We start from the raw sequence: 22,404 nt of genomic DNA on the forward strand, positions 1-22,404 counted from the left end.
GTGGGGTGTCCCCTACGTTTCAGGGCATACCCAGGTGCTTTCCCACATGCCCATCCAACATCCCCCCAGCACGGGCTGGCGAAGTGTCTACCTTGCCCGGGGTCCAGATGGCACTCAGTGCTGATGTCCGCAACTCTCTGCCTCTCCCTGCAGCCGTTAAGCACAGCCGGCGTCCTGAGCTCCTCCTCTACCACTTCCAACAGGTCAAGGAACAGGCCTTGCTATCGGACCAAAGCCCTGAACTCCGAGGTGGATGAGAGCCTCTTCGGAGCTATCAAGGTAACCCTCACCCAGCCCCTCCAGGGAGCTGCCACTTGGAGGCAGTGACCCAAACTAGCGTTACTCAGGACAATGCTAGCTCTGGGCAGGCCACCCCCTCCCAGGTGATTCTCAGACTGAAGACCGGGAGGGGTTCTGAGGCTCGAGTGCACGAGCTCGGACGCCTAGTGGGGCCCAAGCAAACAGGGCACCTGGCTTCCTCCACCATGAGATCCTTACGTCTTCACAGCATTTAAAAATCTGTTATAACGTTGAAGGGAGTCTCAGCTGCAGAGCGCTCAATATTTGCTATTTGTTCAGCGAGTGCCCCGTGATGGAAATGTTTGAGGGCCACTGGCCCAAGCTTGCAGATACAGACCAACATAATTCCCCCTCCATCCGAGAATAGCATCAGAGTGAAAAAGCACAAAATCATCCTTCTTTCCCAGTTGCTCAGCTAAAACAGTTACTTTGCTTTGGGAAACAGGCAGGTGTTTATTTGCAAATGTCATCCCGTCCAAGAGGCTGACGACTAGAGAAGGGGAACCAGAGTGTAACTTGAAGTAACCTTGGTACACGTGATGTTCAGGCGGTAAGAAGGAAGAGAGGCAAGGAGAGAAGAAAGATGAGACATGGAGAGAAGGGTGGTGAGCGATTGAGAGAGGAAAGGGACACTGCCTGTATGTTATCTATGAAAGTTGTTAGAGTAAATCCTAAGAGTTCTCAGCACAAGGAAAATGTTTTTCTCTGTTTCTTTAATTTTGCATCTGTATGAGATGATGGGTATTCCCTAAACTTATTGTGATTATCACTTCATGATGGATGTAAATCAAATCATTATGCTGTACACTTATACAGTGCTGTATGTCAACTATGTCTCAAGAAAACTGGAAGAAAAAAAAAAAAAGAAAAAGAAGCAGAGAAAAGCGAAAAAGAAGAAAGATACCAGTGGTGGTGTGAATACTAGTGTGAATAGCTCTGGCTGCAGGCAGACTGGGGAGACGAGAGTTGATGTCTACCCCTGCCCCTCACTATCCTCATTGCAAACAAAAAAGGACTTTCCAGAGTGTTCCAGATGGGCATCTTTATCCATTTAGAAGATGCCCACTCTGCAACAGTTTCCTATTGACAAGGGAAAGAATCAAAGCAATGCAATTTCACTTACAGACGTGTCGTTTATTTGTTTTGAGTCCATGGGGAGTCTTCTAGTTAAAGTGAAGATAGATTTGGAAATGGCCGAGTTCTCCAGACTTAGTCCTGCTGACTTGCAAGAGTGTGCAGGCAAAGTAATGCCTATTCCTGGCCTGTTCTTTGGCCTTTTTGCTGGGTGAGAGTCCCGGAAGTCTCCCAGCCGGCAGTAGGGGGCAGAAGTGGCCTGTGACCTGACTGAGTTGTGCCACTTGGAAGCAGAGGTGGGCACCAGGTGGCAGCAGCACTCCAGGGACGGGTGTGCAAAGCGGGATTCTCCAGACAGGAAGGACCTCCACCGAAGCCATGCCCCTGCCTCTACTCAGGACCACAGATACTGCGTTCATGACAAATGAAATTCTCTCCTGTGTTCAAAATTTCCTGAAAAGTGATTTCATTTTCTTATTATGTAACTCCTTCATGGTCAGAACGTTTTAAAAAAACCTCATATATCTAATTTGTATTCTCCTTGCTGAATTCTAACTCACTGACTTCCTCACCCCATTAGATTTAAGGGCAGGTCTCCACCAGGGCCATTTAGCTATTTCTAACTTCCTCCATATGGCTTTTTTTGGGGGATGAAAGTAAATGAATCATTAGAAAGGATTAAAAATAACAAATTTCATAAATTGGATGGGTCCGTAACAAATTGTATGCTTCAAACCCACAGTGTGGTCAGGAGAGCTAATTATTTTTTCTTTCGTAAACCATGGAGGGAGGAGAACCTAGAGACCCCAAATTTTCATTCCTGATGGTTTTAGGTTAGGAATGGACGTACGCTAGCAACCCTCCCCCCGCGCCCCCATTGCTCTGGGAGTATCTGTACAAGGTATAAAGAAACCTTGCTCTCAGAAGAGTTGGTCGTTACAGAGCACATTTGGCCATGTTCAAGGGCAGAGTACGCTGCTGCTCTCTCAGTGCCCTGGCTACTCTTGGTGGTCCTGCAGTCTGGGCCCCAGCCAGCCTCCCCTGCCGCTGGATGGGGTAGAAGCCCCAGGAGAGGGGAAGGCTGAACTTGAAGTTAGGGCTGACCAGCAGGAAGTGTGGTGACCAGCTTTTAAGCTGTCCTTCCTGACACCACAGCCTCTGACCCAGAGCGACAGCCCCCTCGTGCTGCTCCGAGATAAGCATGCCATTCGGAAAACTCTCACTGCCCTGGGCTTGGACCACAAGCCAGAGACCGTCCAGCTCATCACCCGGGACATGGTCCGGGAGCTCATGTGAGTACCTAGCGCACGGAGCCTTTCCTCTGAGGACCTCTGCGGGGAGATGGGGAAACCCACCTGGTCTCATTCTGTCATTGCGGACCCCACCTCTTTCCTATTCATTCCCCCCTTTTGTTTCTTGGTTCTCCTTTTTTCTCCATTTTGATTTCTTTTGTTTCTCCCCACCTTGTATCTATTACTGCCATTGTCCTTGATTCTCTTTCTCTTCCCTTTCTTCTGGCTGCCGTGGGTCCTATGGGGCTGGTAGAGGGGAGGTGCTTAGGGGTCCTCTCTGAGCCCCCATTAGTGCACTTTCCCACTGGTAAAGGGAAATGTCCAGATGAGTCACTTCCTTTTGGCTGCATCAAGAATAGGAAGCAAAGGGAAACTGACCAGATGCCTAATTAGCCCCTTGGCTTCTTCCCAGGCTCTGAGGCCAGAAGAGGAAATTCCCAAGGGCTCTTGGGTTCCTTTGGGATTAGCTCAGCATGGCTTCCTGACTGGAGCGGTCCCCTTGCTTGGGCCCCTCCTGTGGGGTTTAGGCCCAGCTCAGCCATGTGAAATGAGCCAACACCATCACTCAGTGGTTTAGCTCTTGTGCTAGTGCTTCATTCTCCAAACCGTTCTTCCTACTCTGGCTCCACTCACTAAAAACTTGAATTCCCAGGAAATGCAGCCTGTGTCACAAGCTGGGGAGGCATGGCTGGGACACAGCTCCAGGAGCACTCCGGTCAGCTCTGGCATCAAATGGCCAGATGTGGTAGCAGCCCTGCAGATACTCCTGGAGCCCAAGAAATGTCTCCTTCTTGGACTGGTCCAGTCCTAAAAAACACGTTGGAGGTGAAGTTGCTGGTGACTTGTCAGGGCTGCTGAGAGCAGCGTGAGATGCTGTCTCAGATTTAGATCATTTTTTGTTATTCCAGATCCCAGATGTTTGGGGCCATGCCACCCAGTGAACCACAAGATCTTGGCTAAGCCTCAAGTCCACTTGCTCATTCGTCCACCTCCTGGACACCTTCCCTGCACCAGTTTTATTGGAGGAAGTTTAACTTCCTGCCTCCTAGCCATGTACCTGTTACATCGCCTCACCCAGAGGCATCTTTAATGCCTCTGCTCCATCTTTAATGTGTGCCATTTGTTTGTAATTATTATAATTATCTATTGGTTTGTTGAATGTGTTGGGCGGCTAGAAAGGTCTATAAACACGTCTCTGACTATTGTTGATCAGAGAGTTTAATTAATATTTAGGGTTCAAAGCTTCCCTCTGGGCTGGATGCACAGGGATGTTTTTGTTTCTCACTGGCATCCGCTTCATCCTTGTCTGGCATCCCCTTGCTCTTTTTATGTCATCCTTGAGGAATCATCTTTTTTTTTTTTTTAAATTAATTAATTATTTTATTTTTGGCTGTGTTGGGTCTTCGTTTCTGTGCGAGGGCTCTCTCTAGTTGTGGCAGGCGGGGGTCACTCTTCATCGCGGTGCGCGGGCCTCTCACTATCGCGGCCTCTCTTGTTGCGGAGCACAGGCTCCAGACGCGCAGGCTCAGTAGTTGTGGCTCACGGGCCTAGCCGCTCCGCGGCATGTGGGATCTTCCCAGACCAGGGCTCGAACCCATGTCCCCTGCATTGGCAGGCAGATTCTCAACCACTGCGCCACCAGGGAAGCCCAGGAATCATCTATTTTAAAAGTTCAATTCAATAGCTTTATTTATCCTCACTCTGTGCCCAGCACTGTGCCAGACACTGGGTTGCCTGTGGGGTTAAGACAGAGTCCGTATCCTGGAGGAGCTTGTGATCCAGCAAGGGAAACAGAAGTTGCCCACAACACTGGCAGGGAGAGCAGAGGGAAGGAGGTGGTCTATGTATGTATACATGGGGGAGGGTCATACACGGCGGTGCAGAGAAAGTAGCATATGAACTGGACCTTTTAGAAAAAGTCCTTAAACTGTCCCTTTTTTAGCCCGTGACGCTACTCCACCCTTGCCTGGGACCCCTTTTCCCCAGTGGACCCGTTGCGCAGTTGGCTGTCTTTCCTGTCCTTGCCCGAGTCCCTGCAGGTGGTGGGCAGTGATGAAGGGCGGGGAAGAGAGCCGAGCAGCCTGCAGTGTGGTGCTGAGAGCTTGCCCTCCCCTCCCCTCCCCTCCCTAATTTTGTTCAATCCTTGTGTCAGCATCCCCACCAAGGACCCCTCCGGGGAGTCCCTTATCATGAGCCCTGAGGAGTTTGAGCGGATCAAATGGGCATCCCACGTCCTGACTAGAGAAGAACTCAAGGCCAGGGAGCAGGCCTTCAAGAAGGAGAAGGAAGCCATTGTGGTAGCTACCCCCGTCCCCCATCTATGCAGAGGGGGGTTGGAGAGAAGGGCTGGGGAGAGGCCGGCTTCCCACAAGACTGGGAGCTCTAGTTAGGGGACCCTGAAATGGGGCGTGAACGTGCTAAAGAGGACATGTTGTAGAATTAAGACTGTGTGTGTGAGGAACCGCAGGGCAGCGGGAAGGGTGAGGAAGCCAGGCTGAGAAACCCCTGGGCTCTGACAGTGGTGCGGTGGGGTGATGCGAAACTCATCTGGGGTCAACCGTGGCAGCCAGGCTAGTGCCCAGGGCACAGGGCACAAGGAGTAACCCCCCCACTAATCCCGACGTGGCTCCCATAGGACGCAGTGACCACACGCAAGAAGATCATGAAACAGAAGGAAATGGTTTGGAGAAACAGCAAGAAGCTCAACGATCTGGAGGAGGTGGCCAAGGAGAGGGCCCAGGACCTCCTTCAGAGAGCCAGCCAGCTGCGGATGGAGCAGGAGGAGGAGCTGAAGGACATGAGAAAGGTGAGCCCTCCATTCTCTCTCCCTCCTCTTATCTCTCTTTCTCTCTCTTTTTTTCCTTTGGCCGTGCCACACAGCTTGCGAGATCTTAGTTCCCTGACCAGGGATTGAATCCATGCCCCCTGCAGTGGGAGCACAGAGTCTTAACCACTGGACCGCCAGGGAAGTCCTCCCTCCTCTTATCTCTTATTCACACACCTGACAGCATGGGCTCCAGCTGGAGACAGGGTGCAGTGATGAAAGGTCAGGGTCTGGCCTTGGCAGGGGAATGGGGTGGAGAGCTGCACTTGCCACGTGCCTGCTGTGTGACCTTCAGCAAGTCACTTGGCCTCCCTGAGCCTCACTTTCTTCCTTTGTAAAATGAGGGTGGTGAAACTACTTAGCAGAATTATTGGCAGGATTAAATATGCTAATATATGGGAGAGGCTTTGCGAACTGTGGGTTGATAAAGGCATGTGAGGATGTTACTTGTATCTTTATCCTGCTAGTTCAATTCTGGCCACGTATGGTGGTCCCAGGCAATTGGGTTCTTCTTGTCATGTTCAAAGTGCTTCCCTTAGCTGAGAGCATAAAGACCAGAGGCTCATTTGGAATTCTATTGTGTAACTCAATTGCATGTGGTTCACTTCCTGGCCAAATGAAAAATGCTGACTCCCCAACCCCTTCATCTACAGTTTCTGTCTTTCAGGTAAATCTTCTCTACTTCCTTTTATTTTCCAAAGCTTTTACTCCATAGTTCTTATTGATGGCTCATGGTTTTTCATTCCCTTATGTGTCATGTTGGGCTCTTCTAGCTTAAAAATCTAGTGGCTTGGCCTCTGCAAGAATGTTTGTTTCCCCGAAGTGTAGAACAGGGGGTCTTCACTTGGGGTTCATGGGTCTCTAAGGGGGACCATGAACTTCTGAAGTTTTATGGAAATTTTGTGTGTACAGATGCAAATGAATTTTATGGAGGCGAAAGCCCATAGCTTTCATCATATTCCCAAAGCGTGATCCATGACCCCCCAAACACTAAGATCCAATACCCTGAAAGACGCTATTGCTTTTCTGGGCTTGTGAGCACACTCAATAAGATTCTACTCCCATTTCTCCCCGCTCCAACTTCCACATCCCCGTGATGCATTTCCCCCCCCATCCTTACTCCCAGGCCTAGTACCACAACTTCATTTCCACTCCCCAGATCATCCTCAATGCTAAGTGCCATGCCATCCGGGATGCCCAAATTCTGGAGAAGCAGCTGATCCAAAAAGAACTGGATGCAGAGGAGAAGCGGTTGGATCAGATGATGGAGGTGGAGCGCCAGAAATCCGTGCAGAGGCAGGAGGAGCTGCACAGAAAGAGGCGGGAAGAGAGAATCCGGTAAAGAGATGGCTTTGGCACCTCCCTCTCTGAGTCATTTCCATGTGTCTTTAGGTCCATATAGCCTTGCAAAGGGGGAAGACGCGAGAAATGGTCATTACCATCCTCTGTTATTATCTCAAAACCTTTTTGGAGTCATTCAGAGAACCACAGAACTTCTTAAAGCTTATTTCCAAGATCACAACAGGTGCTTCATAATCTGGCCCCAATTCAGCCTCATTTTGCACCCTTTCCTGCCATCCATTCTATGAGGCTTTCCTTCATTTCCCCCAACATGCCAGGTCTTGACAAAAGCTCATGACTTTTGTTGTTCCCTCTCCTTTGAATACCCTTCTCTTTCCTTTCCCCCCGAAAAACGCGCTCTCTTCCTTTAGTATGTAGCTTTGCTGTCTCCTCCCCTGAGAAACCTCCCTCACTTCACCTGGCAGGCTTTAGGGCTCCCTTCTCTGGGTCCCGCCACACGCTGTTTATACTCTGGCACACCCCTCCTTGCACTGTGGCTCCCTGACCCTCACCAGGCTATATGCTCACTGAGGACAGGGTCCCTGTCTTATTCATTTCTGTAGCTTCTGGGCCTACCAGAGTGCTTGGACTGTAGTAGGTGCTTAATACATGTTAGAATGAATAAATTCAGTCCCCTTCATTTTGCAGGAAAGGACAAGTCCCAACGCAGGTAAATTATAGAATCATAGTATCCTGGATTTAGAACGCCAACCATATAATTCAAGAATTACCTCTATAAATAGTCCTTGTAAAAAAAATAGTCATTGCACCACGCTGAGTGGCAGTTCTTTCTCCCCATCTGTATTCTGTTCTCATGTACCATTCATCTTTGTACTTCTAGTAGGTACCTGGTCCACTATAGCAGGCTCCCAATAAAAGTTTATTTCATGGCCAAGTGGCTCTTCATTTTTTGCATTAACAGTTCCAATGAAAGGAAAATCCCTGCCTTATCAGCAGCTCTAATGATTTGACCTGATCCTTATATTGAGTCTAAACCTGCTTCCATATAACTCTTACTCATTGCTCTAGTGTATTTCATCTGGAGTCATGAAGCCATTCAAGAGCTCTATCTGAATGCCAATCTCGTACTCCTTCCCGTAGAGTCTTATCCTAATCCGTGTCTTCTCCCACTCTCCCAGCCTTTACTCCTATATCACGGTGTCTGGATGCTTCCAAATTTATTGACATCCCAATAACACATAGGGAGTCACTGGCAACACTGATAGTAGAATCTGGTTTCTCTGCTTTCCATTGTTGAGCCAGGGCACTGCTGAGTGGAGAGACTTCCTCAGACTCAGCCCTGTCCACCAGCAGCTGACGGTCTTAAAATATACGATTGGGTATAAGAAGGACAGTTAGCAAACTAGGCATGGGAGGTGGAGTGGGAAGACGAGATACGTTGGGTGATAGCAGATGCACCAGAGACAGAAGTCATGGGCTTTTTAACTCTGGGAAGCTCTGTGAAGCCAGCTTGAGAAGGTCACTCCCTCTGATTACTCTGGGAAGGCTTGGGAGGTGGTAGGATTTCAGAAGCTCTTACACACTGAAAGGGAGAGGGTGTATTACGATGTGGGTGCCTCTTGGGCAAACAAATGAAGTGAAGGAATATCAAGAAGGGTGAGGGTCTTCCCTGGTGGCACAGTGGTTAAGAATCCGCTTGCCAATGCAGGGGACGCGGGTTCGAGCCCCGGTCCGGGAAGATCCCACATGCCGCGGAGCAACTAAGCCCGTGTGCCACAGCTACTGAGCCTGTGCTCTAGAGCCCGCGAGCCACAACTACTGAAGCCCTCGTGCCTAGAGCCCATGCTCTGCAACAAGAGAAAAGTACAATCTATGAAAGAAAAAAAATCAATAAAGTGGACTGCATCAAATTTAAAAAAAAAAAAAAAAAAAGAGAGTGAGCTCCAGAACCAGGAGTTCAGAAGGGAGAGGACCAACCTGCCAGGACCCTCTGGGGAAGGACTTTGGTCTGGGTTCATGAAACATAGCCATGTTTAAGGGGCACTTGTCACATTGTTCCTACGATGCCTCCCATCTTGGGGGTTATTTGGGTGGAGGTTAGAACAGAGAGACACAGACCCTTGGTTTCTAAGACACCGTGGCACTGTTTCTTCCCAGAGGAAGACGGCACATAGTGGAACAGATGGAAAAGAACCAGGAGGAGCGATCGCTGCTTGCCAAGCAGCAGGAGCAGGAGAAGGAGCAGATGCTGGCGTATAGGGAACAGCTCCAGGAGGAGGATCTAAGGGTAACAGGGCCGCACAGATAATGCCAAGCTCCACCAGCAACAGCAAAAAAGCCCTCCAACACTGTGGGGCTTGAGCGTGTGGGCTGATGTTCCGTCAGGCACATGCTCATTTCACATCATCGTCACCATCCACTTTTTATTGCCAGATGAAACATTTGTTGGGCTGTGGAGTCATGCTGGGGGAGGAGCAGTGATTTGGATACCGTCCCTGCCTTACTGGGACTTGGGGTCCAGGACTGACATATCCGTGTGAATGGACACATGAAGGAAAGATATGGCTACATGCTTTGCACAAATAAATGTAGGGATGTTTTATTGTCTTCCTTCAATTATCTAGGGATATTATAGACTTTGTAGGTGAAGAGTAGCAGTGTCTTAGTTCCAGACTCCCTGCTGTTGCCTCATCCAAAGTACATTGCCTCCCAGTGTCATTAATTGTGTTGAGGAGCCAAACCCTTTTTTCCTGTTAGCCTAAATAAAATTAGTAAGCATAGCCATTACAAAAGAAATGATGACACACCTGTTCAGACCAGGTAGACTTAAACAAATCTTCTTCTATTGGCCTTATCTGATCTGTTGCAAAATACGAAGGCCCCTGGCACAGTGAGGTACATGGCAAGCATTTGGTGTGTTTATTCTTTTTTCCCCCTCAATCTTTTACTTTTAAAAAATTTTATACACACAGACAAGTTGAAAGAACTGTACCACCCCCATCAATGCTTCACCTATATTTAGTGGTTGTTAATCTGCCCGAGTTGCTTGTCTCTTTTAGATGTATATACATATTTTGATATTGTTAAACTCTTTGAAAGTAAGTTGCCAACGTCTTGACACTTTGCTGCTATGTGCTTCAACCTGTATCTCTGAAGAAGGACATTCGCTTACAAGTCAACAATACCATTATCAACAAAATTAGAATCCAATGATTCTATAATATCGTTTAATATTTACTCTACGCTCAAATTTACTCAGTTGTTACAAAAATATATTTTCAGTTATTTTCTTTCATCCAAACCAGGATTCAATCAAGGTTCACACATGGCATTCACTAAGTCTTTTTAGTCTATTTTGATCTAGAAGAGTTCCCTCATTCATTCATTCATTCATTTTTATAGCACTGATATTTTGAAGCATCCAGGACATTTGACTTGAAGAATGTCCCACATTCTGATTTGTCTGATTATTTCCTCATGGTGCCACTTAACTTGTGGAACACATATTCTTTTATTGTTCTCCTCCTTCCTCATGTTTAGGGGTGATTGAGTTGTCATCTCCCAGTGAATTTGATGGTGAGGAGCGACAGGGGGCCCTGAAGGATCTCATGGGGGGCCTTATAATTATGAGGGCTTCTCGAGCACTTGCAGTATGAAGATCTGTGTGAGGGGTGGGGGGCTGATCACCAGATGGTCAGGGAAATGAGGGGCAGGCAGCCTTGTGAACTGCTTGAGAAGGGGAACAACAGGGCCATGAAGACAGACAAGACCTGGCCAAGCTTCTGGCTCAGGAGAGAGAGGGAAAGGGCCAGGAAGGACAGGTCTGGGGTAGATATGCAGGAGACTGGAAAATCCAACTTGATTGTGGGGAATGGGCATTGGTGGGTTCATTGAGAAAGTTCCAGGTGTCACTGAGTCAACACAATTACTCTGGTGTTATGTCATTGTCCTTTTCCTGTCCTTCTAGGCACTCCCTAATTCTCCAGGAAGTATCATTAGGCAGAGATGGAAATCTCTGCCTCCCCAGCCTAGAACTTCATCATCTCCGGGTGATGCAAGGGCAGCTTTCCCCACCTTACTAGCAAGATGGAGAGAATGAAGGGAGTTTATCTGGGGTTGCTTTACGATGGCTTCAAAGATGAGAAACAGGGGAAGTCCTTTGGTTTCTTGGAAATGAAATGAACCCACAAAAACAACAAACCAAAAAGTAAATAAATAGGCAAAGAAGTAAGTAAATATATGATTATATGTATGTCATAGATCAGAAGTCAGCAGCTTTTCTAGCTTTGAGGGTCAGTGGGATTAAATACTGCCTGGGGTACCAATGGCATGCGTAAAACTGATGGGAAGAAGGTAGGAAGGAAAGGAAGAAAGGGAAAGGGGAAAAAAGAGTGGAGTTGGAGTGTCAGGAGGGGAACTGTGGCGTGAGCAAGGAGGCAGGTGCTTGGAGAGTGAGGGGATGCTGGCGGCCGTGACTCAGGCACCACGTGAACCTGGGGGGAGGCACACAGCACTGTGCTGGTCTGGTTCAGGAGGCTTCCTGGAGGAAAGAGCCTTGCACTGGGCAGTGAGCCAAGCTGGGAGAAGGTCAGCAGTGTTGCCTGGGATGCGTCAGGGCAGAAGCTGGGCTGAGGAGGAGCTGGGAGGCCAGGTAGGGGTTAGTCTTTGAAGAAATGGAGGGAGCTGGGAGCAGTGTGGGAGGTGGGGTGAGTTGATGGGTAGGAGAGTTTGAAGCAAGGAGTCCAAGTTTGAGACGGTAGGGAGGCCACTGCCCAAGGTCCCAGTGCCCCTCCACACTGGGACCTGAGGATGTGCTCAGAAGTGGTCTGATCACTGGGAGCTTTCAAAGGCTCAGGCTCATTCCTTAGAAGGGATCTTGTCACTCAGGGTGATGGGGACTCTGATGTCCATCACTCATTGTTTTTCTCTCAGGTTTTTTCTCTTTCTCACTTGCCACTCACCTTGGCCCCCTCTTCCCTGCCCCATTATTGGGTATTTACTGTTTCCCTCTCAGTATTGGGAAAGAGAAGAAGTGTTACACATGGTCCCTGTCCTCTGGCTGGGACAGAATGAACACACAGGAAGCGAATGGGATCCTCACGGCAACGTATGATCAAGTCCGAGGAGGTGTGGCACCATCTTAAGTGCAAAGGGAATTCAGAAATGCAGAGAGAATTAAAACCTGGGACAATCAAGTAAGAGCTCCAGAGAAGACTGGAACTTTAGTTTAGACAGACCAGGTTCCAAAATTCTGGCTCTGGAGTTCATTAGCTGTATGGCCCTTGGGCAAGTCGCTTAAACTCTGAGCCTCAGTTTTTCCACCTGTACAAGAAAGATAACAAGGACTACCTTTCAGGGTTTTTGGGGCACATTTCGGTGTTAGACGTAGGTTATATAAAGTGTCTTATGAATAAAAAGTACTCAATTAGTGCAATACTCTATTTTATCTATTTTAATCATCACTGTTGAACAGAGACCAAAAGTTTGGGTTTGAATAAGGGAAGGAAATTGAAGGCAGGAGGAAAGCATAATGAACAAAGGATAGGATTTTGCCTGACATGGGGAAGACACTGAATAGAATTTTAAGAGCCTCCACTTCCTGAGAGTGCATAGAGATCAACAGTGTCAGGGGCTGCCGCAAAGTCAAGGTGGATGAAGACTGCAAAGGCCCATTTGGCTAGAAGAGGTCATTGATGACCCTTGAAAGAACAGCTTTAATCAAGGGCAGTCATTGGAGCTAGACTTCAGAGTGTGCATCTCTCTCCCTGCCTCCATCTGTGTCTCTCTGTCCTGATAGGCCAGTATCTTTTGATCTTTCCCCTTCTACTCTGAGGCTCTCTCCTTTCGGTGGCAGGACTTGGAACGAAGACACCAGCAAAAGCTGAAGATGCAGGCTGAGATCAAACGCATCAATGATGAAAACCAGAGGCAGAAAGCAGAGCTGCTGGCTCAGGAGAAGCTGGCAGACCAGATGGTGATGGAATTTACCAAGAAGAAGATGGTAGGGACCTGCTTACTGATGCCTGGGACTTCTGAGCAGGAATGGAGTGTCTGTCTCAGGGAGATGCAGGCATGAGAACTAAGCTAACTCGACAGAAGATAGTTATGTCATCATCCTAAAATTCATGTCCTTAGTTCAAGGGCCTGGCTTCTTTTTCTCTTCAACTTGGCCAGTCCCCTTGTTCATTACCAGAGAGTAGCCTGGAAAGGACACCCCAATTAGGGTGTTATTGTCCTTGTTAACACCTTTGATTAGAAGTTGGGGTGAGGGTCAGGTGCAGGCAGGGAAGAAAATTAAAACTATTGGTGAAAGTAAAGTTTTCGTGGATTCCTCATGACCTGGATAATTATATCTTCAGTAATCAATCATGAGTCAGCTTCCCCATAAATTTCTTGTGAAAATTCCTATATTGGGCGTCCATCCTATACTGGATGCTAGGCTCAGAAAATAGAGCCTTCAACCACCAACCCCTGTAGTACTTATAAGAACAAATGCACCATGGAACAGGGAGCAATACCCTCGAACAGTTATAGGGAGATGCAGCTCATGAATGTGTGGACTCATTCTGGGGCAAGGATGAGTAATGGCATGATTGGGGTCTGTGAGGAATGGAGGGCAAGAGAAAGCTTTCAGGCATGGTTTAGATGGAGTGAACATGGATTTCTATAAGAAGAGAAGGAAAGACTTGAGGTGGCAGGAAAGTTATTCAATTCCTCATGCGTGAGTCCTGCCTTCCCTGCTAGCTTTGAGGTTCCATGATGATACCATACTTCTCTATGGTAGGGATTTTTAATTATGGGCAGGCGGAGGGTGTGGGTGCAATTGGAAAAGGCATATTTGATATACCTCTATACTCCAAATGCAAACGATAGAAAATGAAGCTCAGCAAAGCTCATTTATTGGCTCTGGCTTCCTTACTGGATGCCAGGGATATGCAGGCAACAGAGTGAGAACGTGAGACTGGGGACATGGGGGTTCCAGCATAATAACGATCACACAACTACCATTAATCAAGCACTTAGTCTGTACACAGGCTCTGTGCTAAGGGCTTTGTGTGTTGTCTTATCTAGTCGTTACAACAACCTTGTGAACCTAGTCATTGACTGATTGAAAAGATCCTGAATGCTTCAGTGTGTGTTCAGTATCAGACAGGATGAATGTACCTAGAGTAATGCTATGTACAACGTATGGAACTCAGCAACTGTTGCCCTGAATGGGCGAAGGTGGTGATAATAAGCCAATCACGTGTAGGAATTGGTGAACAGTTTCACTGGCTGCAGCAGAGAGTCTCTGGTGGTTGTGATGGGAAATGAGGTAGCGAGATGATGGAGAGCTGAGAGCAGTTGTTGGGAATGTCTTGGACCTTGAGCAGAACTGGAAGTGTGGAATGATGAGGAATTGCCATTGATTTCTGAGCAGGAGAGGAATATGTCTTGTCTTCATACATGAAAATGTCATTGGCAGGAGGAGCTGGGAGAGGCAGGAAACTGGCAAAGGGATCAGGCACTTGGGCATGCCCACAGCCCACCATAAGTATCCAAGTATATCACAAGCCCTTCCCTGACCTCACAGTGGTCTCTGCTCTTACAGCCGGGGCTGCCGCTTTAGAGCTAAAGGCAGAGATTGGTGGTGGAAGCCTCCAGAGTTCCCTGCCCTGCCATCTAGGGCAACGTGGAGCAGAGAGACCAGCTTGACACACAGCCAGCTGTGCACAGCTCACAAGCTGACAACTCATTGGGTGCACAGAAATCTGGAAAGGTGGAACAAGGCTAAGGAACGTTCTTTGCGGGATGATCACATTTCCACCCAACCTAAGCCATTAGTCTTATGACTACCCAAGAATGGCAGTTGGGAAGCTGTGTATGGAAAGCTTTTAGGGATATGTCTGCTCTTTCAGAGAAGTGGCAAAGGGAGCTAATTTCGATAGTTCATTCCTTAGGTATCTGCTAACCACTGGGGGACCGCACATCGCACGGTTGGCCATTTGCCCAAGGACTAATGAGACAACTTCCACCTCCTGTACTTTACAAAACAGGCAGGAAGCCACAGTTGTTATTTCTAGAAACTTGGCCCAGCAGCCTTGCAACTTGGAAATTGTGAAGTAGCAGACAGAGCATGAAGGCTGGGCTCACCTGCATTTGAATCCGTTTGGTAGTTTACTAGCTGTGCCATCTTGGACAGGACCCTTGAATTCTATGAACATCAGTTTCTTTATAATATCAATCTAATGAGATGTTGTGAGGACCATCTGGGATATTACAGGAGAAGGCATTTTGTAAGCAACGAAGCATCTTACAAATGCTGATTAGTTTCATGTCAATGCATTGCTAGTCATTTTGCCCTACCTTAAAAGGAGTCAGGAAAGGGTAGGGGGAATATTGAATAGACAAGGGGCTCAGTTTCTCTCTGCAAGGCTGGGGCAATGGGAGCCATTCTGTGAGGCCTTTTCTTCCTGGCAGGCTCGAGAAGCAGAGTTTGAGGCTGAGCAGGAGAGAATCCGGAGGGAGAAAGAGAAGGAGATCGCCCGCCTGAGGGCAATGCAGGAGAAGGCCCAGGATTACCAGGCAGAGCAGGTACCTATTCAGTCTCAGCTTCTCTCGGCCTCTCCCATCCCCTTAACTATTCCTTTGACAGCCTGTAGAATGGTCTCAAGGGTGAGGGTATAGAAGAGAGGATGCAAGTTATCTCGACTTCAGTAGCTGGAGGACGGAGGGATGGGCCTCCTTCCAAGCCTATGGCAGCAAGGATCGAGAAGTGTATTACGTGCTTAAGGTCCAAGAGAAAGATTTTGGCTGCCACATAAAGAACTTTCAACCTCAACTAACCATTGAAATGTGTCACCAGAGGAAACTGTGCCATCTCCATCATTAGCAGTTATTAAAATTAGAAGCAATCGCAGGACAGCCGGGAGGTGTTTCAGGTATAGGGAAAGAACTGGGATGAGCTGGGGGTGGGGGAAGGACAAGATGACCCCTTAAGGTATCTTCTGACCTGAAAGTTCTATGACAGGATTCCCTTTATTCTTTCCTAGCATAACCCTGCTGCTAGAGAAATTCGGGGGGCTTCTCAAAGCAAGCTGAGGCAGAGTCCGAAGTAGGTGTCTTCCTAAAGGGACCTGAAGTTATTTTGCATCCTCAGTGGTCCCCCCCCCCTCCTTTCCCAGGATGCCTTGCGGGCCAAACGCAACCAGGAGGTTGCCGACAGAGAGTGGCGCAGAAAGGAAAAGGAAAACGCACAGAAGAAGATGGAAACTGAGGCCAAACTGCGGAAAAGTCGGCTAGAACAGGTGGCTTTCAAGGAGCACACTCTGGCCATTCAGGTGCAACGGGACCGGGATGAGTTCGAGAGGATTCTTCGGTAGGTGGAGCTGGGAACCTCAGCTTCCCTTCCTGGTACTGTGGCAGGGATGGTCCGTACTGGGCGGAGAGGCAATTTCTGGCATGTCCACGGACAGATGTGCATCCACCTTGGCCAGGTTGGTGGGGTCATTCTAAGTAGATGGATAATTGAAATATTTCAAAGACACTTGAGCCAAGAATTTTATTAAAGAATTGGAAAATAGCACCTGGAAGTGATTAAGGAATTGGGGATTATAGGGATTATTTCCCCGGGAGCATTAAAAGTGTAAGTAAAGGTATAAATCTGGTCCCTTTTGCCCTCCCCACCTCCATGTCCCTCGACAACTTTGGGCTGAAACTGCAGCAGGGGAGGTTGAAGAGAGAGGGAGAGAAGAACTCACACACTCAGGGTTGCGAGTCATCAGAGCAGGGCTTTTAGGGAGGTCTTTTGACAAATATGTACTAAGCACAGAAAGTCAAGGCTCTGTGTTAGATGCTATGGGAGATATTAGAGATGAATAAAACACCATTCTTGCCCATTCATCTGAGAAGGATGTTAGAGACTCGTATTTGGATGGACTTCACCTATATTTCTCCATCTTTCTGGCCTTGTCAGCTCTTTATCCTTTTATTTTTGTTCTCTCTGTTGGCTCAGTTATAATTCCAACACATAAGTGGAAGTTAAGTGTTCACACCTCTCACTGTCTGTCTCCCTTCTCCTACCCCAAAGCAGTGAGCAGTCTCAGTAGTTCTACTTTCTACCAGTTAGATCTGCCACCACCAGACCTGGCCCCTGGGACGTTCTACTGGCTCCAAGTGTTCTGGCCTAACTGGGAAAGACTCTCTTCTTGCTCTGGTCCAGACTCTATAACATCAAAAAAATTTTTTAAAGGAAACAAACCAGGGAATTCCCTGGCTGTCCAGTGGTTAGGACTCGGCACTTTCATTGCCAGGCCCATTTTCGATCCCTGGTCGGGGAATTAAGATCCTGCATGCTGTGCAGTGCAGCCATTAAAAAATAATAAAATAAAAAATAAAATAAAATAAAATAGGAAATAAACCAAACAAAATTTTAATTAGGGTGGAGGGCTACAAAAATTACAGAAATTTTGCTCAGATAAGTAGAGATTGAGTGATGCAGCCCATCTTTCTTTTTTTTTTTGAATTTTATTTAAATTATTTTTTTATACAGCAGGTTCTTATTAGTTATCCATTTTATACATATTAGTGTATATATGTCAATCCCAATCTCCCTATTCATCACACCACCACCCCACCCCTCTGCCACTTTCCCCCCTTGGTGTCCATACGTTTGTTCTCTACATCTGTGTCTCAATTTCTGCCCTGCAAATCAGTTCATCTGTACCATTTTTCTAGGTTCCACATATATGCATTAATATACAATATTTGTTTTTCTCTTTCTGACTTACTTCACTCTGTATGACAGTCTCTAGATCTATCCACATCTCTACAAATGACCCAAGTTTGTTCTTTTTTATGGCTGAGTAATATTCCATTGTATATATGTACCACATCTTCATTATCCATTCGTCTGTTGCTGGGCATTTAGGTTGCTTCCATGTCCTGGCTATTGTAAATAGTGCTGCAATGAACATTGGGGTGCATGTGCCTTTTTGAATTATGGTTTTCTCTGGGTATATACCCAGTAGTGGGATTGCTGGGTCATATGGTAATTCTATTCTTAGTTTTTTAAGGAACATTCATACTGTTCTCCATAGTGGCTGTATCAATTTACATTCCCACCAACAGTGCAAGAGGGTTCCCTTTTCTCCACATCCTCTCCAGCATTTATTGTTTGTAGATTTTCTGATGATGCCCATTCTAACTGGTGTGAGGTGATACCTCACTGTAGTTTTGATTTGCATTTCTCTAATAATTAGTGATGTTGAGCAGCTTTTCATGTGCCTCTTGGCCATCTGTATGTCTTCTTTGGAGAAATGTCTGTTTAGGTCTGCCCATTTTTGGATTGGGTTTTTTTTTTTTTTTTAATATTGAGCTGCATGAGCTCTTTATATATTTTGGAGACTAATCCTTTGTCCGTTGATTTGTTTGCAAATATTTTCTCCCATTCTGAGGGTTATCTTTTCGTCTTGTTTGTGGTTTCCTTTGCTGTGCAAAAACTTTTAAGTTTCATTAGGTCCCATTTGTTTATTTTTGTTTTTATTTCCATTACTCTAGGAGGTGGATCAAAAAAGATCTTGCTGTGATTTATGTCAAAGAGTGTTCTTCCTATGTTTTCCTCTAAGAGTTTGATAGTGTCCAGTCTTACATTTAGGTCTCGAATCCATTTTGAGTTTATTTTTGTGTATGGTGTTAGGGAGTGTTCTAATTTCATTCTTTTCCATGTAGCTGTCCAGTTTTCCCAGCACCAATTATTGAAGAGACTGTCTTTTCTCCATTGTATATCCTTGCCTCCTTTGTCATAGATTAGTTGACCATAGGTGCGCAGGTTTATCTCTGGGCTTTCCATCCTGTTCCATGGATCTATATATCTGTTTTTGTGCCAGTACCATATTGTCTTGATTACTGTAGCTTTGTAGTATAGTCTGAAGTCAGGGAGTCTGATTCCTCCAGCTCTGTTTTTTTCCCTCAAGACCACTTTGGCTATTCGGGGTCTTTTGTGTCTCCGTACAAATTTTAAGATTTTTTGTTCTAGTTCTGTAAAAAATGCCGTTGGTAATTTGATAGGGATTGCATTGAATCTGTAGATTGCTTTGGGTAGTAGAGTCATTTTCACAATATTGATTCTTCCAATCCGAGAACATGGTATATCTCTCCATCTGTCTGTATCATCTTTAATTTCTTTCATCAGTGTCTTATAGTTTTCTGCATACAGGTCTTTTGTCTCCTTAGGTAGGTTTATTCCTAGATATTTTATTCTTTTTGTTGCAGTGGTAAAAGGGAGTGTTTCCTTAATTTCTCTTTCAGATATTTCATCATTAGTGTATAGGAATGCAAGAGATTTCTGTGCATTAATTTTGTATCCTGCAACTTTACCAAATTCATTCATTAGCTCTAGTAGTTTTCTAGTGGCATCTTCAGGATTCTCTGTGTATAGTATCATGTCATCTGCAAACAGTGACAGTTTTACTTCTTCTTTTCCAATTTGAATTCCTTTTATTTCTTTTTCTTCTCTGATTGCCATGGCTAGGACTTCCAAAACTATGTTGAATAATAGTGGTGAGAGTGGACATCCTTGTCTTGTTCCTGATCTTAGAGGAAATGCTTTCAGTTTTTCACCATTGAGAACGATGTTGCCCTCCCTAGCTTTAAGTTCAATTTCATCTTTTTCTAGGTTAGCATCTGGACCTAGGGTCTCCAGGGCCATGTGACCACCATGATGCGCATCTCCAAGTGCTAGGAGCGTCTCTTCCATGGCCAACATTCCAACTTTTCCTACTTCGAGAGCATGGCCTCCTCTGTGGCCTATATATGGACTTCCTGCTTCTGGACAGAGGGATGCCTTTAACTGTCAGCCTGTTGACTAAGCAGAAATAGCCGACCTTCCCTACCCAATGGTTCTTAGAAATGCCTGGCAGCTTTCAAAGAGTACTGGTGCCCAGGAGCCAACTCCATAGATTCTCATTTAACTGGTCTGGGGTGAGGCCCAGGCATCAGTAGTTTTGAAAGCCCCAAGATGATTGTAATGCAGCCAGCCTCCAGGATCCGTGCCCCAGCCCTGTGAAATGACCAGGCCCTTCCCTGTTTAGTTCCAATTGCCTGCCAACCCAGGGGCTCTCTGTTGACACATACAGGTTCCCCATTTCCACCCTGTTTCACATAATGTGAAACAATAGAAAACTGCTCTCTATATAGGAAAATAATGGCAAGGCAAGGAGGAGAATCTTTCTGCTTTCATAGATGTGTCCGAGCAGTGGGGATTTGGTGTATAAGTACAGAGGGGCAAGGAAGTCAGCAGTTTTCTTCTGATAAACCTGGAAGGTACAGAATTTTAAGAGGTGTCTACATGGTGTAAAAGAGTTGCTGAGCACCGAGAGGACATGCCATGCATGGTGGAGCTTGGAAGATAGCTAGAGGGAAATGAGTCTGTGAAGTGGTGCTTTTGGTTGGGGTATGAGTGACCCCAGCTGAGAGGTCCTGGCCTAAGGTGATTTTACATTTAGTTTTTGTTTTTGATTACACTGAGAAAGAAAAAAGGAGTTAGCTCAGGATGGCCTATGACTGCGTTTCCTCTGAGATGTGAATACATTTCATTTGAGTTTTTTTTCTCGGAACATCTGGTCTACATTAGCCGTTTTCCTTCTGATGTCAGGGTTCGTGAAGTTTTCTTGCAGAAGAGGCTCCCGAGAGTTGGAGACTTGGAGCAGTAAGAGAAATCAGAGATAACAGGCTAAGTTCCTTCTTCTTCCAGCAACTAAGAAGAGCCAGCATTGCAGACTTTACAACTTCTTTGAACTTCCTAAACATCCTCTTTGTTGGTTTTGTTAATGTCATTATTATTGTTAGTGGAAAGGAAGGAAGAGAGAGAGAAAGAAAGCTATCTCAGAACAAGCTGGAGAGGAGTTAGGCATTGTTATAAGAGAGAAGAGTAGGAACAATAGCTTCCAGTGGGTGACATCCTGGGTGTAGGGCCAGCTACAAAATTTGCAGGGCTCAGTGAAAAACGAGAATGTGGAGCCCTTTGTTCAACAATTAAGAATTTCAAAACAGTGACAGCAGAGCCTTAGCTCTGGGCCCAAGCACTGGGCCCTTCTAAACATGCCCATGGCATCGAGTCACACGCCATGAACCCGGGCCTGGCTGGGATCAGCCTTTGGGGCTGATCTCTGAGCCACAGAAGAGGAGGGCCTGAGCGTGGAGGGCCTTGGTCTCTGCAGCGTGTCCCCTGGAGGAGGCTACCCAGCAGCTCCCCCAAAGACTTCCCTGGGCTGGGACAGCTCAGCCTAGCCCATTCGACCGTGTCCCTCCTCTAGGGCTCAGAGAGAGCAGATTGAAAAAGAGCAGCTGGAGGAGGAGAAAAAGGCCATGGGGCGCTTACAGTATGCCAATGAGCTCCGGCGCCAGGTGCGGGAGAGCCAGCAGCAGCAGGTAAAGGACCGGATTGCCACCTTCGAGGAGGGCCGGCGCCTCAAAGAGGAGGCCCAGAAGCGGCGTGAGCGCATTGAAGACATCAAGAAGAAAAAGATAGAGGAGCTGAGGTGTGCCGGAATCCCTTCCTGCCCAGCTCCTCTCCTCTTCCCCAGGGAGGTGGGCTGGAAAGTGTGGGATCCGGGGAATGAAGGGATGGTGACAAGGGTGCGGGGAGGGCCTCCCTCCTGACTCCAGGCCCACATGGGCTGTTGCCCTCTGAAGGGGGCTCCTGGAGAAAGTTCTGGGATGGGGTCTTCCTGGCTCTCTGGGAACTCCTTGGCAGGATGCTGGAGCCTCGACAGGGATGTGTTTGGGGGATGGATTGGGGGACCAGGGTTGGGGTACAGGTCCCTAGGTTCTGTAAACGCCACCCAGAGCCTGCCTCTGCTGCCTCCTCTTTGGTCTCCTCCTCTATCCCTACCCATTACACCCCTTACACCCCCTTACACCTGTGTTTCCCCTGCAGAGCCACCGGCCTTCCTGAGAAGTACTGCACTGAAGCTGAGCGCAAAGCTAACATCGCACCCGACACCTCTGTGAACTGAGGGTGCCTCTCTGCCCCTCGGGAGGCCTTCAGGGGGCAGCTTCCTCCCAGGCTCTCGGTGTCCATAACTGCTGCTAATCTAGACACTTCTGAGTTACGATTAAATCTATTCTACTTCTCTAAGGAGCAGTCCAGCTTTCTTGCTGCGGGGATGTGGCTGCCACGGGCACTGAACGAGGAGCAAAATAGGTTATGGGAGCCCCAGGCTGTGGGCGGTATGATGCTCAGAGGCAGAGAATAGAAGGATGCTCTCTCATGGTCAGACCTCCTAAGCCAGATGGTCCCTTTGTCCTGGTGTCTCCCGGCTTTTCTGTGACTCTCTGGGATGCTGTCATCATGTCCACTTTCAGCTCAGTCTTTTTTTTTTTAATTTTATTTATTTATGGCTGTGTTGGGTCTTCGTTTCTGTGCGAGGGCTTTCTCTAGTTGTGGCAAGCGGGAGCCACTCTTCATCGCGGTACGCGGGCCTCTCACTATCGTGGCCTCTCTTGTTGCGGAGCACGGGCTCCAGACGCGCAGGCTCAGTAATGGTGGCTCACGGGCCCAGCTGCTCCGCGGCATGTGGGATCTTCCCAGACGAGGGCTCGAACCCGTGTCTCCTGCATTGGCAGGCAGAT

At 47.3% G+C, this 22,404-nt stretch overlaps 1 protein-coding gene across 1 annotated transcript; it reads left to right on the forward strand.

The window, feature by feature from the left end:
- Positions 1–188: 188 nt before the first annotated feature.
- Positions 189–21,820, forward strand: CFAP45 (cilia and flagella associated protein 45). Its single transcript, XM_061185847.1, has 11 exons — positions 189–279; positions 2,530–2,666; positions 4,819–4,963; positions 5,302–5,472; positions 6,650–6,828; positions 8,950–9,079; positions 12,647–12,793; positions 15,253–15,366; positions 15,957–16,150; positions 21,087–21,311; positions 21,710–21,820. Exons 2-11 carry the CDS (start codon positions 2,650–2,652, stop codon positions 21,786–21,788), a joined length of 1,401 nt encoding a protein of 466 aa, XP_061041830.1. The 5' UTR covers positions 189–279; positions 2,530–2,649; the 3' UTR covers positions 21,789–21,820.
- Positions 21,821–22,404: the final 584 nt, after the last annotated feature.

Source organism: Eubalaena glacialis, chromosome 3 (assembly GCF_028564815.1).
Source record: "Eubalaena glacialis isolate mEubGla1 chromosome 3, mEubGla1.1.hap2.+ XY, whole genome shotgun sequence".
Lineage (NCBI taxonomy): Eukaryota > Metazoa > Chordata > Mammalia > Artiodactyla > Balaenidae > Eubalaena > Eubalaena glacialis.

What these genes read in the sequence shown, in the direction of transcription:
- CFAP45 (XM_061185847.1), top strand. An exon ending in AGGAGAAGGAAGCCATTGTG is followed by an intron (nt 4,964 to 5,301) that starts GTAGCTACCCCC and finishes TGGCTCCCATAG; the next exon opens with GACGCAGTGACCACACGCAA. An exon ending in AATTTACCAAGAAGAAGATG is followed by an intron (nt 12,794 to 15,252) that starts GTAGGGACCTGC and finishes TCTTCCTGGCAG; the next exon opens with GCTCGAGAAGCAGAGTTTGA.